Here is an 18,656-nt window from a genome sequence, read left to right as displayed (position 1 = left end):
AAAACATTTGTAAATGACAGTTATTTCTACTAAAAAAGCTCTACTAGAAAAGCATAAACTAGATGTGTTTCTACAAAACAGTACAGCTGGTATCAAAGTTCTGTAAATTATCAGACTTAAAGGAAATGAAAGCAATTCAAATCTTAAGTTACCTGAACTAGTTCACTTAACAGAATAAATGTGTGGAGAATAAAACAATGTTTGCTATTTCCAAAAGCCGAAAACCCCCACAAGAAAATAACAGAAGTTCTTGGATGTCAAAAAGGACAAATTCCTGAATTTAACTTAATCCCCTATCCCTTTTCCATTGTCCATACTTCTTCCTTTACCCATTTATCCTGTGCTATCACTTCCCCAGAGAGCACACATCTTGTGTCAAGGCTTGTTATCCATGTACTTTTTTCATTCTGAGTGCTGGCTCAGCCCATTAATATTCTTCACATCTGAGTGTATGTGATCATTAGCTACAGTTAAGCAAACTATCCAGAGCACTGTATCATGGAAATAATTGCCAAAGAACATACTTTGCCAATAAACTGACCAATTTATACTCTTATTTCTCAACCTTTTTTCTTTTAAATTTAAACTATGGGCAAGAAATTCAAGGATGAATCTAACACCAAAAGTACCAGTATGTAAAGAATTTTAATTACCACAAGTGTGGTGCAGCTAAGAGCTGCATTGTAGCTGTCAAGTGAAGAGAACAATGAGGACATTTATATTCCATGCATGTACATTATAATTATTTTTATATTCTCATGCTTCTACACACACAAAAAAATATTATCTGAAGTTTCCTCACAGTCCAGCAAGATTCCCTGAATGCAAACACATGTCCAAAGCCCCGAAACTTGATACTTCAAGTTCTGACTCTTCCTTGCATTAATCAAGATCCAAAGACCCTGTATTTCTAATAACTATTCTTGTATCACAAAATTTACATTTAGTGTTCTTTCTCAGTATGGAAATCTAGCTAACTGACTTCTGAGAGATCAAAATCACAAAGTATAGCCACCCTTCCACCATGGTCATTACAGTGAAGTGATGACAGATGATTTCAAGAATGACCAATGCCCATTCTTCCTATGTTTCCATATTAATAGTTTCATCCTCTTTTAAAATGATCAGATATATTTAAGAGAAGAAAAGGAAAAAGAGCTCTGAATGAACTCACTGTAACAGAATAAAGAAAGCATTCTTGCTGATGGATAATCATGTAATTTAGTAAGATAAACATGTAGGTTGGGGGGGTACAATATTTACTGAATTTGATTCCAACTTGTGGTGCCACTGAGCCAAATCCCCAGCCCCAATGCCCATCATTGATATAGAACTTCAGTATCACAGCATATAAAGATAATCTGGCTCACATTCATGCCCAATATGTTACAGCTGAGAACTTGGTTTATTCAACTCAGTTTCTTCCACCAGTCTGTTTAGCTACTAAGTAAATCCTCCAGCTTTTCAGATACCCCGAGTGCTACAAACATGGGACTCCATTCCACACTGGCCAATAAATAGGTGGTTTTAATATACGATGCTGACTTTTAAGAGGAAGAAAAAAAAAGAAACGAAAACAAAAAGCTAATAAGAGGTCACAAAAGAAAGAAGAGGAGAGAGGCCATCTACTCATTTACCTTGGTCATTAGGCATTTTATCAGAGGAGTCCGCTAACAGGCCAAGCACAGGGGAAGAAAAAACAAGAGCAAGGATCACAAGCTTTGAAGATGGGACATACAGAAGATTTAAAGAAAAAAAAAAACCCACAAACTTTCAGACAAATTGAGTCTTGCTTTTAGTGCTAACAGAAAAGATATCTGGGCTTCCACAATCCCAGATTCAGGCCCCAACTAAATTTCATTAGCCTAAACTTTTGATATTTTATCTTCATTTTCTTATCTCAAGTTTTATACAAAAGGTATAAAGACCTCTTAGTCTCTTATTCTCTACAAAGGCCCACAAATAAGCCTTTTAGATTAACAGCCTGTGTGTGTTGAAAGAGAACCACCCATTACAATAACATGCTGTATCACTATGAATGAGAAACAAATGGATCATATCTAATTTGACTGGTAATAACTTGCACAGCACTGCAATTCATCTGCCCCAAACAGCCTGGAGCCAGTTCCCCTGCTGTGAAATGGTTAGCCCAGTAAACTGGGTAGTACTGATTTGGTGGTCAGTGGGTGGGTGAGGGATCCTTTGGGATAAATCTTCACACATGTATTACTCACAGGACTTCTTATATTACTAATAGATGCTATCTGCCAAAGTGATACGTGTAAGCACAGACCCACTAAAGAGACACATAACAAAACCCTCAGCTCAGGGAGATTTACCTTTAGGTGTTCTGAATTGCACAGCTTCAGACATGGGCCCCATGCCCTTTGAGTTCCGGGCCTGGATTTTGAAGTAATATGGAGTATCAAGTGTTAGCTCTTGAATCTGGTGAGTCAATCTGTTTCCCACCACAGGCTCAATAACCCAGTCATGTATCTCCGCATTCACATCTGTACTGTAATATATGATGTAGCCTGTCCAAAGGAGTTAATGGGAAAAGAAATCTCATTCCCGTTTTTCTTTTTGTAATCAGGAAGCCAATAAGTATATATTATCATTATATGCCTACTATAACACAGTGGTAACAAACCTATGGCATGCATGCAGTAGTGGGCCGTTTGTATCATTCAAAGCTCTAAAACGTTTGCCTCCTCAAGGATTTCCAATTAAAATAATGCAGTTTTGAAAACCAGTAATGGCCTGACATGCTGGTTTAGCTCTCATCAAAGTGATATCCTAGGAGGAAAAACTCGTGGCAGATGGGTGGCAACCTTACACTCTGGTGAAAGAAGCCAGTGAACTGTCACCAAATATTTCCACCAGGGGGCACTCAATCCCCATGGATGAGGAGGAAACCTCAACTGCTAGCCTACCTGATTGACACCATGCAAACACCCACCGTTGTGTGTGGTTTTAAAAGACAAAGTAAAATGTAATCTGGGTCAAGCTGTGCTTGATTCTTTCACGGAAGGGGAAGAGTCAAAAACCAAAAAAAAACGACATAAAGATCAGAGTTTATGGAAAGGGATTCCTATGAAAAGCTAAAAGGAGGACAGTGCGATGAAACACTTCTTTAGGTCACCTTATTCATATTTCAGAATACAAACTCATTCCTTAGCACCCACTTCCATGGAGCAGAGGCGCAAAAGGGAAGGACCAACAGCCAAATTTCATCAGGCTTCCCCTCCTTGATAAGGCTGAGGGCACAGTATCCTCTCTACTGTGGAAGACCTCCTTCTGAAAGTCTGAGGAAAAATTCCCATTCCTTTCCAAGGCCAAGGCCAACTCAAGCTTCTAACTAGTTGTAAGAGCTTAGGAACCTGAAGTGGCAGGATTGCAGGGAAAAGGAATTAAAACTCTAATGGGCATTTGAGTCTTCAAGGTAAAAGAGCAGAATTGTTATTTATGGGTTATTGTTCTATAGAATTAGGTGACGCTATAAGACTCCAAAGATGGTGATCTCGGCAGTGAACAGCTTTTCCAAGGAAAATACATATGTCCACAAAGTCCCAGTATAGCCAAAGGCTGTCTAGGGCACCTCATCCCCATCAGCCTTGCAGCTGAACCACCAGCTAGAAATCCATTTCAGTGCTATTGTGGCCAAAGAGCACACACCCTTCCTCTACTTTCAAACACCATCATGGCTCACACCACCCAAAAAAATGACCAAGCCAGCCTTCAGACTCCCACTTCTCTTGACAACACAGTAATTTCCTAGAACAGGGCACAGGCAAACACATACTCTAAGGTATCTTACCTGTTATTTTGCCATTGGCTTCAGAGGGAGGCTGCCAATTCACAATTATGGTCCTAGGTTTTCCCTCTTTACTTACAACTGTCACATCCTTAGGTGGAGAAGTAGGAACTACAAAATAACAATACTATGAATAATTCCTGTCCACTGCAATATAAATTCACCATTTCCCCAATCTTTTCTATTTGCAAAGCATAAAAAAAGTACAAGACAAAAAACGCAAGCCCCCTAGCTTCAACGAACTCACAGTCATTGTTCAACTATGTGCAGGTCCCATAAAAAGAAGAATATGCAAGGCCAGGGATTTAGCGCAGTGGTGCCACGCCTGCCTGGCAAGCGCAAAGTCCTGAGTTTGATCCCCAGTACCAGAAAAAAAAAAAAGAGAGAGAGAGAGAAGAATATGCAAAGTACAAAAGAGAAAACATACTCTGAGGACCGAGAACTGGCATCTCGGTTGGGGGATCAGGTAATATACAGGATAGGTAGGGAAATCAAGTGTTAGTTGTACCAATTACCTATTATATGCCAGGCACTGTACAAAAAGTCTCATTTAATATGTAATACGGCAACTTTGAGAGATGGCTACTACTGTCCATGCTTTATAGTTCAGGACACCAAAAATGAGAGAAGTTATGTAATTCACCCACAATAACTTTCTCTCTCTTGATTTGGATTATTTTGTTAGAATATTTTTAAGTGTAGTTTTCTCCCTTAAATACAGTTGGCTCTCCACACCAAAGAACTTTTAAGATCCCTATTCCTGCAAAGAAAAAATGATTTATAAACTGACATTTTTCATTTTAAAATTACACTGAAAGCATACTGCAAACTACTGAGGTTACTGCTCCAGAGAAAAGCTCTAAAAAACCAACAAAATGAAAACAACAGTGTGTTTCTTGTATTTCCTTCCATATTATAGCTGAAAACATTTAATGGTCCAGTAAATTAATGTGCAAATTAAGCACCTCCTCAAATTTACTCTTTTGAAACACTGGAATTCTGGTATAAGACAGAAGGAAGCCTGGTTAAACACAAACATCATAAGGGTAAATACAAATTTTATTTATTAGCTAATGGTTAGAATTAAAGCAAAAAGATATTTTTAAAACACTAGCAAAGAAAATTAAAGGTTTATTTCAACTTTTGTGCAAGAGATTTCTAACTCTCCAAGTTCAACCCTTCTTTCTGCAGGTATTCTAACCAACTGTGCAGAAGAGTCAAACTCAGCTTGTAGAGAATTTATACTTCTAGTTTTTCATTATTCCTACACAGGATAGGAAGGCATGGGAGTCAGCATAGGCAGAGATGCCCAATGGTTAAACACATCCCCTCCCTTGCTAGGAAAGCCCAAGGGGAAGTAGAAGGATAGGCCTAAAAGTGAGGAAAAAGCAAATAATCTCAAACCTAGAGAGCCTGCTTTTTTCTTACTTCATGTTAGCTATCTTTTTTTCCTCTCATGGTTACTTACAAACAAAAACCCAAAGGATATTTCAGTGAAAGATTTTGCAAAGACACTTAACTTTTTCAGAAAGCTTTTGAGGTGGGTTTGGGGTCACCTGCTCAAGAGGTAAGGCTTTAGCATGCACGGTTGGCAACTACTTGGTCAAGGACAAATCACTTCAGTTTTTCAATCTTAATTTATCAGAAAAGGATTAATGACAATAATCACTTATATCTACCCAGTGCTTTATAATTTACCTTGTGCTCTCCCATTTGTTTCTCATTTTACCTTATAATAAACCTGTAGGAAAGGCAGGGATTATTAACTCTCATTTATAGAACTGAAGAGACAGTCAGAGAGGCTAGATGATTTGCTCATGATCATACAATCAGTAGACTTAATGACCTGAGGTTGAACTCAAGTCTCTTAATTCCTAAAATCTAGTATACTTTGTACTATATTATCCTGCTATTTGCCTATATTTTTGTACAGTGGTGAAAGACAACTCCAAATGTAGCTGTTCACTGTGTTTTGTAAATATGTCAATTAATGTATGCAATACCTTCCCTGGGTTGTAAAAGCAAATGATGAGAAGTCTTATGACTTTGAATGTGGCAAAACATCAGCATGGACTTCCATTGGCTTCATATTTTGCAAAGAGAAGAAAGTGTGGAAATGGGTTCTGAAAACACATACCCAATTCAAAGGTGGTCCCATGTGCTGTCATACTCCACGTGCTTGATCTTCGCCCTTTAGTCACCATCACAGAGAATTCATAGAGGGTGTTTGGTTTTAAACCAGTCACCAAATAACTTAATGTTGTTGCATTTGCATTCTGAAAAAATAGGAATCAGAAACTTTAAAATTAGAAAATATCAATGACTAGTTATTTCTCACCCAAAGTCAATGCGTCAGTACCTTGTACTTGGTGTTTGCTGGGATGTTGGTTTTCCATCGGACTGTGTAGTACCGGGAGTCTGTAATCTTCTGGTGTTTGGGCAGGGAGTTGTCTGCCCATGTGATCCTTATGGTGTCATGACTCAGAATGGAAGCCTGAACTCCCACTGGTGGCATCATGGGAGTGGGATCTGGCACTGGAGTGTATGGAGCATTAATAACAAATAAATCAACTTCAGAAGTGTCTGGGCAGAAAGTAATTAAAAAAGGGAAGGGGCATTTTAATGTAAACAAAAATAAAAGGAAAATGTAGGGTAACATAATAAAATGAAAGATGAGGAATGGAGAAAAAGAAGGAAAATCCAGAGTTAATAGATAACCATCATTTATTTAAAAGAATATTTCCACTTGTGTTCTTTCAGGAAAAATTTGTAGGAAAATGTTAAGAGAAGCAGTAATTAACTATCTTCTGTACTGCATTCTAATGGTATATTAAAATATGTGATATTAACATATACATACTTGAATTTTTTTACAATTACTTGAAAATTTTACCTCCTGTCCAAAAGAATTATGAAAAGACAAAAAAAAATTGCTTTTCAAAACAAGGGTATAATTTCTGAATAAGCAGCACAAAGCTCATGGTTTGGTTTGAGATTTCAGTAAATCTGGCTGAATTCTGGGAACCTGAGTTATCAGTGCATATCACCACCAGACATGCAAGGGTCCTACTCTTAACCAAGCCCTGAATGTTAGTCCATGGATTGAGTTCAGACCTGCCAATATCTTAGGTGAGAGGCAGTGTGGCAATTTAGCTCACAACCAAATAAAGCAAAGGAACTCAAGGGCACACTGCTTTCTTAAGGAAAGTAAGCTGACATTACAATGGACTGTCTGCTGCACTTTCTCCAGCAGCCAGAGAACCACCCAGAGATGAGTCCTCATCGACTAAGGGAAATGCTGTCTGTGGTTACCACGGGCTGAAGTGCCAGGGCCTTCAAGAACTGTAGAAATTAGAGTATCCATCTGATGGAAAGGAAAGTCACAATTTGGCCGCTGTGCCGTGCCCTTGGCAACAGACACATCATTAAGTGCCACCATAAAACAGAGGTGCAGATGAGCACAAAAAGACTAAGGATCATGAGCTTAGGGCAATATAACAAGATCCCTTTGGGGCTTTGCAATTCTGGGTTAGGTTCTCCAAGTATATACATACTGATTTATTTTAAGTTCAGGTTTTAAACTGGGGTTTCCACATAGTTATGGTGACTAGTTCTTTCTATAACTTAAAATTTGAAATGGCATAGGCCTTATAAATAATTACTGCACTAAAGTAATATTCTCCGAGTGTATTTCCTGTACAATGAGGTCTAAAAATAACAGAGGAACAGAATACATTATAATCAAGGGCTTTGCTGAAAGATTGTCAGGACACATAGCAATTAGTTACAGAAAATACATCTTCAGGTGCAGAAATCATTAGAATTCCTTGAGAAATTTTTTTCTTATGTGTACCAACTCTTGGAAAAGGTAATTAGGTTATATGATTTAAGAACATTTCCTTGTAAAATATTAGTCAGTGTATAATATTTTTAAGCCACATAAAATAATTTCATTTTTTCTACTTCAGCCCAATTAAGAAAGTAGAAGACCTCTTCTTAAATTTTTTTTGTACTTTTTTTTACCCCTTTTCTGGAACACTAAAGCTATTTAAAAAAGAACTTAAAAATTGTAGGCACATAGAAGACAGAACTGCTGAACATGTAGTAATGGTGTTAGTCTAAAGTAAAAGCTTTATTAAAAAACAAAAAAGCACAGAGATTAACTTTTAACAAGAACACTGCCAAATCTGTGTTATCATGTAAAGCATCTAGAAGATGTCATATAATACTTATTCAAACTTTTGGGCAACAAATGGAAAAAAAGTATTTCTGAAAGTCTGGTTTTCAGTGCCCTTGAAAGAAAAAAAAAATCACAATTCTAATACATTTACTTCAATAAACTCATTCAGATCTCAATTAGTATCTACAGAAATTTCATAATACATGCATATTGATTTATTTTAGAGATATTTAAAAGATAATTAAAAAACAATGAATATTTACTCTCATAATAAAGGTACAACTGATCAAATGGATAGTGCCTGACTTTATACCCTTTATATAAATACGAAGCATATGAAAAGTATATAAAAATATATTTTCCCAAGCAACTTAAGTGACTAGAAAGCAAATGCTGACTTTAGCAATTGTGTATATTTATTGCCACAATCAGTAACCTATACCATTCTTCTAGAGATATAGAAGTACTTTCACTTTTTGACTCATTTTAGTTATAATTAACATGACTAAAAGATGAAAAATCACCTCTAATTCTCTCAAAACTATGCCTTCTAGAGCCTAACACACTAAAAACACATCATATGCATAATGGCTCACATAACGGGCTTATTCTTTTCCAAGAAGCAAAACAGGAATTAACACAACTTTCCATGCTGAAAGCCCATGTTCCCATTTGAAATCTGCACCCTAAACTGCCATATACTTTTCTTCCATGAACAGAAAGGCAGAATCCATGCCAATATGTAAGCTACTGGGAAAAATGCTGAGCACCAGAGACAGACAGGATTCCCTACCTGTGTGTGGCCTGGTCACGGCACTCTCATATAGGGGGATGCCTTCACCCACATTGTTAAATGCTTTCAGGGTAATCACATAGTGAGAGCTTGGATCTGAGGGAAAGAAATGAGTTGAAACAATTAAAAAGAAAATCCTCATAACAAAATTTTTTGGTACTGGGGATCAAACTCAGGAACTTGAGCTTGTGAAGCAGGTGGTGTGGTACCACTGAGCTAAATCCCTGGCCCTCATAACAAAATTTTTAAAATTCAAAGGTGCATAATTTTAACTGCAGAGAAATTCATTTTTTAAAAAATTTGGAATTATTTTCGGGTACGAGGAGAGAGAATAATGGAAAAAAAAATCTGAGCAGATCAACTTCCCAGCTTCAGCCTCAGCAATGGATGCTGACTGCACCTGAGTCTTCTACTATGGTTTAGTAATATTTGTTGCACGATGCAGAGCTTGGATGAGAATGATTTAACAGGATTTCCCTATGTTGGAAGTCTATCAGTGGAGCTTGATATTTTCTTTCCCTGAAGGACAGTAACTCAAACAGCTAACATAGAGAGGGAAGCAGGAGATGCACTAAGTGTGGAATGCCCCCAATCGCTCCAGGGGTCCCCCTGATCCAAACCAGCAAACCTCATGTAGCCACCATGAAAACATCTTGGTCAGACAAGATTTAACTGGCCTGGAGGTGATTGTGCAATGTCAGACCATGTGGCCGCATTTCATGTGGCCTGTGTTACTTCAAAAACTTGAAATAGTTGCCTTGTTTGACCACCCATTCTTCTCTTCAGACAGTAACGGGCAATATGTGGATGCACCTAGTGGTCCCAAATCAGACAGAAATGACAACAAATGGAATCAATTAAACTACTTGACTGGCAAGGAAAAAGTGGATTGGGCAACATCCTAGATAGTAATGTCATTTACTAAAATTGGGGACAGAAGCATATTCATCAGGATATACAATTCCAAGGCTTAAGGGCCGGGGATTTAGCTCAGTGGTTCCACCGCCTGCCTCACAAGAGCAAGGACCTGAGTTTGATCCCCAGTACCCAAAAAAAAAAAAAAAAAAAAAAAATTCCAAGGCTTGTTCTTGTCACTTTCTATGTACTTTCATTTGTTTCCTTAGTTTTGATTAGCTTGAAACTGCAAATATGTATCTCCAGTGTAGACCTTTCTTCTGAGTCCAGACCTCGATCTTCAACTGTGTTTGATGTCTCCTCTTGGATATCCCAAATCTTTCTCTTTCTTCCCTCTCTCCCCACACTTCTGACCTGCTCCATTGTTTGCTAGTTCAGTAAACAGCACTACCTATCCTGCTCAAGTCCAAAATCTGGGAATCATTAAGACCTCTCTCTCATCCTCTCTAGACAAACAATCAAGACACTGATTCAACTTCTCTCCCCCTACCTCTTTCCTTGTTCTCTGTGCTCCATTTTTCCTGGCCACCACCCTGTTCACTGAACACTATGTTCTTTTCCACCACTGTTGCTTAGGTTGGGAACACTTCCTGTTTGTCCTCTACTTCTAGATAAACCTGTTCATCTGAAAGGGTTCATCTCACACTGGTTAGCCTCTACTTACACAGCCTGTAACATCATTTTTCTTCTTTAGCACTGTGAACACTTAATTATTTTAAAATTGTATTATTTCTAATAATTATGACCATGTTTGTCCAATTCATTGCTCTATCCCTAGCAGTATCTGGGATATCAAATATCTCTTGATTGACAGAAGGGTTTTAGGAAAAAGACACTAACTTTAAATACTGGACCAGATGGAAAATTTGAATATATCCATGAAACCCAACAGGCAAAACCCAACAGGCAAATGCAGAAACCCAACAGGCAAATGTTTATATGGATATGAAGCTCTGGGAGGGCACTAGTTTTGTGAATAAATTCCGAAATGCACTTCTTCACCTCTTGAGTTGCTTCTTTCACTCAGCATTATATGCATCCTATATACATGTGGGTTAAAAATATATAGCTGAAACAATGTTAAATTAATTTTGTCTTTATTACATTTCAATATACACCCTCTTTTCTACTAGAGTCTACCTGCTTACTGTGTTCTGCACAGGCAGTGCTCCTTCTCATCTCTGTTTCAACCACTATTCTGACAATCTTTCAAGCTGGGCAAGTCTTTCCTGACTGCTCTACTGTGCCTTGCTAGCTAGCTCTTCCTTCTCTGAACACACTTCACTTCAACTCATTTCATTGTTTCTTGTGTTTTACTTTCCTTCTCCTATTAGAGAGAAAGCACTGGAAGGTCAAGGACCATGTCCTGCAAGTGCATTGCAAAGGATTTCCATTTTAGCAGTTACATAAAGGAAACGGTAGGAAGCTGGTCATCACAGGGATGTTTCTATTCTGACCAAAGCTTTGCTTTTGCTCTCCAACAATTGCCTTATAAGACTGCTCATGTGGGGAAGTGCTTAAGAGGTTAGCTGTGTGGTTTCTTTCAGGAAAAAAAAAGAGAAAGGCCATTTTGTTTTTGAATAATTTAAATTGCAGCTTATTTTCTATCAGGAAAGATGAAGATAACTCATTTGTTAGGCCTCTGAAATTGTTCTTAGGAAAGATGTTTATGAAGCAATTATTAAAAAAATTTCATCAGGGCAGATTCTGAATTAAAAGATAAGTTTTTCACAGTAAGATTTACAGTGATAATCCAAAGTGGGAAAGCAATCACACCTCTCCAAATCAATTTTTATTATAAAATATTAGTATTTCTGAAATATTGTTTTTTAAATCAACTATGAGGAATAACTAGTACACAGTATGTACCTATTTCAGTATACTTTTTTTTTTTTTTTTTTTTTTTTTGCAGTACGGGGGATTGAACTCAGGACCTTGTGGTTGCCAGGCAGGCACAGCATCACTGAGCTAAATCCCTGACCCTACATTAAATTTTGACAAGTTTATATTTATGTTATCAACACCTATATAAAGGACCCACCAAGGAATTGTGTTTTGAGTCATTTCCTGCCACTTCCAGTTCCATGCAATCACTGATCCTGCTGTCACTGCAAGTTAAATTTTGCCTATTTTGTAATTTCATAAAAATGTAATAAAGTATGTACTCTTGTGTTTAGCCTTTTGTTCAGCATAATATTTGTGAGATTCATTTCTGTTGTACTATTGGTAGCCTATTTCTTTTATTACTGAGTAGTATTCGACTGCACAGATACAACACAATTACAATTTACTGGTTGATAACAATTTGTACTATTTCTTGTTTTGGGCTATTATAAATAATAGTTACTATGAACATTTTTGTTCAATCCTTTTTGTAGACAGTGATTTTATTACTCTTGGTTAAATATTTATTAGTGGGATTCCTGGACTGTATAGTTAACTTTATAAGAAATCTCCAACTGTTCTATAAATTGGCTGTACCATCAGATGTTCTCAACAGTTAAGTATGGGAGCTCTATTTCTGCCTCTTTGCTGACATTTGGTATTATTAGTCTATTAAATTTAACCAAAATTTCATGGTTATATAGCACTGTTTCACTGTGGGTTTTTTCTTTTTTTTCCAGTACCAGGGATTGAACTCAGGACTTTGTGCTTGCCAGGCAGTCACGGTGCCACTGAGCTACATCCCCAGCCCCCATTGTGCTTTTAACTTATATTTCTCTGATATTAATGATTTTGAGAATCTTTTCACAAGCTTATTGTACACTCATACATCTTTGGTATGGCATCTGTCCAAATTTTCTATTTAGCTTTTTATTGGGTTTTCTTCTTACTGAGTTGTGCCAATTTTTATATAATCTAGACTCAAATTCTTTGTCAGATATTTGAATGGTAGACATTTTTCTTTATGTCTGTGGCATCATTTTATTGGTGTCTTTCTAATGGTAGAAGTTTAAAATTCTGATGGGGGTCCGGGGATTTAGCTCAATGGTTTCGCCGCCTGCTGTGCAAGCGCAAGGACCCGAGTTTGATCCCCTGTACCAAAAAACAAAACAGAAAAAAATAAAAAATTCTGATGAAATCCACTTTATCAATTTTTAAATTTTATGGTTTGTGCTCTTCTGTACCCAAACAGGTGCTCACCTATCCTGAAGTCTTAGAAGTTTTAGGTCTGTTTTTGTATATGATGTAAGATTAGGAACAAGGTTTCTTTTCTTTCTCATAGAAGTACCCAATTATCCCCATACCTTTAGTTGAAAAGACTTTTTCCTAATGAATTATCCTAGCATCTTTGTAGAAAACTAATTAATCATATATATTTCAGAGTCTATAGTGTTCCACTGATCTATAATACTTTTACACCAATATCATATCACAAGGAAATAAAAATAAAAAAATAAAAATAAAAAAGCCTGGTTTTGGGCCGGGGATTTAGTTCAGTGGTTCCGGCGCCTGCCTCACAAGCACCAAGGTCCCAAGTTCGATCCCCGGTACCAAAAAACAAACAAACAAACAAAAAAACCAACAACACAAGGTCTTCAGTACTGCAGTTATGTCATAAAATAAGGTGATAAGGGGCCTCTAACTTTATTATTTCAAAAATTTTTTAGCTATTCTTGTTTTTCATAAAAATTTTAGAATCAGTTTATCAATTTCTACAAAAAAGTCTGATGGAATTTCCCTTTGAAAGTATACTAGGGTGATGGGTCAGGGATTTAGCTCAGTGACACCGTGCCTGCCTGGCAAGTGCAAGGTCCAAAGTTTGATTCCTGGTACCAAAAAAAAGAAGGTATACTAGGGAGACCTGTCACCTTAATACAGTCTTCAAGCTGATGAACACACCTTTTCTACTTATGTCTTCTTTAACTTCTCTTAGCAACACCTTTCTTGTTTTCAGTACAAAGACCTTTTATATATTTTGCAAGTTTATTCCTAAGTGTTTCTATTTTGATGCTATTGTGATATTATTTTAATTCTAATTTCCAAGTGTTGACTGATAGCATATTAAAATATAACTTTTTACTGACTTTGTATCTTACAACTTTGCTTAGTTTTAGTAGCTTTTAAGTTCCTTAGTAACAATGAGTGTATAGTACTCAGCTAATTTGTTTTGAAACACCATTTTTCATAAATGAAACCAGAGTCCTTAGAGAAATGGCTGATTCCAAAGCCAAGATTAGTAAAATATCAGATGAGCATGGAGGATATAACTGTGTCAAAAAGGAAGAACATGATTAAAGAAAGAAGGGATATCTCAATTGGACACAGGAACCATTAGCCATTCGCTCTCTACTGAGTCAAAGAAAGATCTTTCTTATTATGGAATGCTAACAAACATTCTGGAAGAAATATGGAACTAGAATTATCACCACTGAGTTGTATCCATTTGCCTAGGAATGCCTCAAGTTTATCTTTATTTATAGCCCATTTGTACTCCACTGCTTATAAATACCACATTTTCTTTATCCATTCATCAGCTGATGGACATATATGCTGTTTTCAAGATTTAGCTAATATGAGTTGTGTTGCTATAAACATGTGTATGCATGGCTCCCTGTTATATGATGACTTTAACACTTCTAGGAAGATACCTAGAAGGGAAATAGCTGGGTCAAATGGAATTTCTATTTTTAGTTTTCTGAGGAACGCCAGCGTAATAACTTATTATAAATGCTAAAACTAGCAAGTGAAAGTTTGGTGAGAAATAGGATATTTACAAAGACTCAAGGTATCTCCACTATAAGCCACTCATTAATTACAAAGGAAAATTTTATAGTGGGATCATGTGGCAGATACCATATTAACCAAGTGATTAAAATTAACATCACTAGCAATAGACTATCGTGTCTCTTGATATGACAAACTGACAAGAACCCAACACTTCTACGCCATTCCTTCCAAAAATGTATCACCTGAATGTAGTGAGGAAATGTTATTAGACAAGTCTTAAGTGAGGGACATTAAAAATATAAATGGCCTGTACTTTTAAAAATGTTAGTTAAAAAAGTCAAGAAAAACCTGAAGAACTGTTCCATATCAAAGAAAACTAAAGAGACATGCTAACTAAATGCAACACAGGATCCTGGACCAGACAACAATGTTTTGCTTTTGTTATAAAGGAGATTGATGAGAAAAGTGCCAAATATGAATATAATCGCTAGATATTGTCTCAATGAAAATTTTAAGTGTGATAACTGTTGGTATGTTGGGACATTGTTATTTTTAGGAGTTGTATGACAAAAATATTAGTAGGAGAGTTACCATATCTGCAAGTTACTCTCAAATGGTTCAGGGGAAAAAATATGTACATATGGACAGACAGAGAAGGGTAACGCAAATGTGGTTGTCAGCCTTTGAGGAATCTGGATGTAAAATATATAGGAATTCTTTGTATTATTTCTTCAATTATTATATAAAAAGTAAAATTATGACATAATAAGAAGTAAAAAAAAAGATATTCAATACACAATGACTTCCTTTACTTAGCAAACATACCCAGATTTTCGATGGTATAATAGCGTTGTTTATAGTCCACTTTGATAGTCTGAGCATGAGGACTACCAATGCCATAACCAATGGCATAACCTCTCACCACAATGTTCTGATTCTCTGGTGGAGTCCAGCTTACTACAATGCTAGTGACAAGTGGGCGAACGTGAAGAGAGCTTGGCACCTCAGGAACACGAGTTTCTGGGAAGGAAAGGAGAAAAGCAAGATGAGACCTAATTTCCTTTATAATATTTCATCATCCTTGGGGAATCTTCAGCCTCATGCCAAACTATTTGGGCCCAAGAGTTCAAAGAGAAGAGTGAAATATGGTCCAAGGATTTATTGCCGCTTAAGAAGAAAACAAAACCCAAATAGCATTAAATGTATCATACTGCAATATCAATTTCTAAAGACAGATCCAGAGCCTGTCCAATGGAGGAAAACAAATTACCTTCAACAGTTGCTCATCCCCTTGTCCCAGATCCCATACCCAAGCTCTCAGAGGGATAATGAAAAAAACTCAGTATCAATAAATTAGAAGTCTGGGTGATGAAGCATCACATTACAGCAATGGTACCAATTATTGATTCCCTTAAATAATCTATAAATTTGTCAATCAGAAAAAATAAAATTTGAGAGCCATAAGTAATTCTATTGGTAGGAGACCTAAAGGTTTTTAAAAGGTGGAAATTTATAATACCTTTTAATATATTACTTGAAGGCATAAATTACTACTTTAATTTAAAAATTAGTAGAAGGAGGGGCCGGGGATTTAGCTCAGTGGTTCCACCACCTGCCTGGAAAGCACAAGGTCCTGAGTTCAATCCCTGACACCAGAAAAAAATAATCAGTAGAAGGAGACGAAGAAAAAGAATCCATATCTTTTTGTCTCCCAAGTCTGGCAACTGTCACTGATAAAGTTACCACCACATTACACCCACATAGAGATACTCATTGAATAGGCAAGTAAGAAAAAGGGCAAGGCATTTGGGATTAAGGAAAAAGGGAAATTGTAATTGAAATAAAAGTATAATTGATGTGGCTCAACATTAAATTTTAGATCATCTATCTACTTAATATAGCTTTGAGGGGGCTGACTTAAAGTACCTGTACATTTTCAATTGTTCTGTTCTGCTTAAAGAGACAATTCTCTAAAGGTTACTGCAAAAGAGTCCAATGCTGTTTTATAGGAAGAGCAGTAGCATAATACACTAAATTTCACACACTGAAGCCAAAGTCTGTGGGCTTCCAACGTAACTCACTGACAATGGTTAATACAGTATCTATGATGTGCTGGTCCTGCCCATTATTTGTTCTTACCATCTAAGTCACTTTCAAAAGTTTCAGCAGACAGCCAGTCAGTTGCTGGGCCTGTACCATTGACTGTTAGAGCAGCCACTCGGAAATTATATTCAGTCCCCCGATCAAGACCTGAAACCCAAACGACGGGGAAAAAGGTGAAACAGAGCTTTGGAAAACAAAAGATTAATAATGTCTCATCAAAGCAAGTATTTTACCCAACTCATTTCATAACTTGATTAAATTAATACAGAACAAGCAAAATATAAATACAGACCATCTCTACAATTAAGGGTGAACAAAGCCCACACAACCCAAGAGAAAATGTAGAAATGACTAAAGCTCCTAGGAGATTACATATTTTGGCTTAAGACCTTGAGGGCACCTTGAGCTCATTTAATGCAATCCCTTCATTTTCTTACAAAAGATGCTAAGGTCAAGAATAATGAAAGAGGTTTTACAAAGGAACAAAGTCAGTTTCAGAAGATACCAAAACCCAGAAAAGAATGCAAAGATCTAAGTCCTATCAGGTTACCTCTGTTCTTTGAGCCCTCACGTAACCACAGCAGAAAAATTTTAAACATCAAATATGGCCTAGAAATCTATTTCTCAACAACCAATTGCCCAAATATATTTATAGCAAGTAAAAGAAAAAATCCCAAGCTTTTCTATTATGCAACTTTTTATTTACTACTAGCTTATTTACTTCAAGTACCAATGTATCAAAGGCAAGACACATGTACATATAAAAGTCTATCCTACAAAGCAGCACAATAAGTTAATGTGGTCACTCACACATTCAGGCATATATTTTTAGAGTACTTAAATAGGAGATATTATGGCAGGCCTTGCAAGGATTATGAAAATTATCTTACCTCTCCATATCCAAATATTGGTATGTATGGAGAGCAGCATAAAAACTAATCACGGACAGTTGGTGAAAATGTAACCTGGATAGGATGTCAGGATGTAACTGGCTCAGTTAAGCAATACTGGCACATGCTGTGGGAAGAAGGACTGGATGGTTCTGTTCTCTATAGGCCTATCCTAAATCTGTTTGCCCACAAGAAAGCAAGGACAGAAAGAGGAGCAAAATGGATGGACCCAGGTCAGTTTACTTCCTTGTCTCTGCATATATTGAACCAGAAAGTGCCAGAGTGGGAAGGACCTGAGTCTATAACTATATATTTTTTTTTTTTTGCAGTACTGGGGATCGAACTCAGGACCTTGCACTTGCAAGGCAGGCGCGGTGCCATTGAGCTAAATCCCCAGCCCTTGAGTCTATTAACTATTAACAGACAACAGGCAGGACTACTAGCAAACATGGTTCAGTTAATATACTAGAAGAATTCAACCAATCTGATTATCATTCCCTGCCCTTTGGGGAGAGTCAGAATGTATGACACCGAGCAAGTAACAGAAGAGGAAAATATAGAGAGGCTAAGAGTTCCTCTCCTAAGTAACTGACAGAACTTATAAACAACACACACTGTAAAGATAGGGCAAAATGTGTTATATAATATGCTGCTCAGTATAGTATTCTCATAATCCATACTCTTCCCTAGTACTTATCAAGCTTCACTTGAATGTTTCAAGAGTGCAAGATCTCTGTTTTTGTTAACCATTACATATTAAGTGCCAGTACAAGCAGAGTAAATGCTTTTCATCAAGACCATGCATGGGACCATGCCCATAAAATTGCTCTCTTTTTTTTTTTTGTACCGGGGATCAAGCTTGCTTTCTTTATTCTTTAGGGGGTTTTTGAGATGCTTACTATAGCTACAGACTTGACTATGAACTGAGCAGATCACATATTGCCCTTTCCTTTGTTTAGCAAATGTCTAGACTGTTCTCAGTTACATGTGCCTCAGAGTGGACCTCCCAAGATTCTCTGACATAGAAACCTTGCCCTTGCATAGTCAACTCTATCTCTTTATGGGAAACAAAGAAGAGTTCTCTGTGGCCTATAGGGCGAAGTCATATTAGAGCTGCATTTGGGCCCATTTTTACCAGGTATGCACCTTGTTCTATTATACCTAACAGGAAAACTATACAAAGGGCACTCTCCCTGAGAGAACTTTCTGAAACCTTACAGTGTCTGTAAGCAAGTGTGATTATTACACACTGCTATAGCTACTCATAGATATTCTCACAGGCCACATACA

General features: G+C 37.0%; 1 protein-coding gene across 11 annotated transcripts in view; it reads right to left on the bottom strand.

Moving 5' to 3' along the window:
- Nucleotides 1-18,656, bottom strand: part of Neo1 (neogenin 1) — a 205,334-nt gene that overhangs the window by 26,956 nt on the left and 159,722 nt on the right. For 4 of the 11 annotated variants that reach the window (XM_004855517.4, XM_004855518.4, XM_004855511.4 and 1 more), the window contains exons 14-21: nt 16,513-16,623; nt 15,199-15,393; nt 8,788-8,883; nt 6,174-6,397; nt 5,952-6,090; nt 3,818-3,925; nt 2,340-2,534; nt 1,638-1,670 (exon numbers count right to left, since the gene is read on the bottom strand). In XM_004855517.4, coding sequence (XP_004855574.1) covers nt 1,638-1,670; nt 2,340-2,534; nt 3,818-3,925; nt 5,952-6,090; nt 6,174-6,397; nt 8,788-8,883; nt 15,199-15,393; nt 16,513-16,623 — 1,101 coding nt within the window. The remainder of the gene's footprint in view (nt 1-1,637; nt 1,671-2,339; nt 2,535-3,817; nt 3,926-5,951; nt 6,091-6,173; nt 6,398-8,787; nt 8,884-15,198; nt 15,394-16,512; nt 16,624-18,656) is intronic. The other 7 variants (XM_087198987.1, XM_004855512.4, XM_004855516.4 and 4 more) reach the window with 3 other exon arrangements.

Source organism: Heterocephalus glaber, unplaced genomic scaffold (genome assembly GCF_053883595.1).
Source record: "Heterocephalus glaber isolate CG9 unplaced genomic scaffold, H.glaber_assembly_v1.0 deba00001689, whole genome shotgun sequence".
NCBI classification, from domain to species: Eukaryota; Metazoa; Chordata; class Mammalia; order Rodentia; family Bathyergidae; genus Heterocephalus; species Heterocephalus glaber.
The sequence above is the reverse complement of the archived record's forward strand: the minus strand, read 5'-3'. Positions and strand labels throughout refer to the sequence as shown.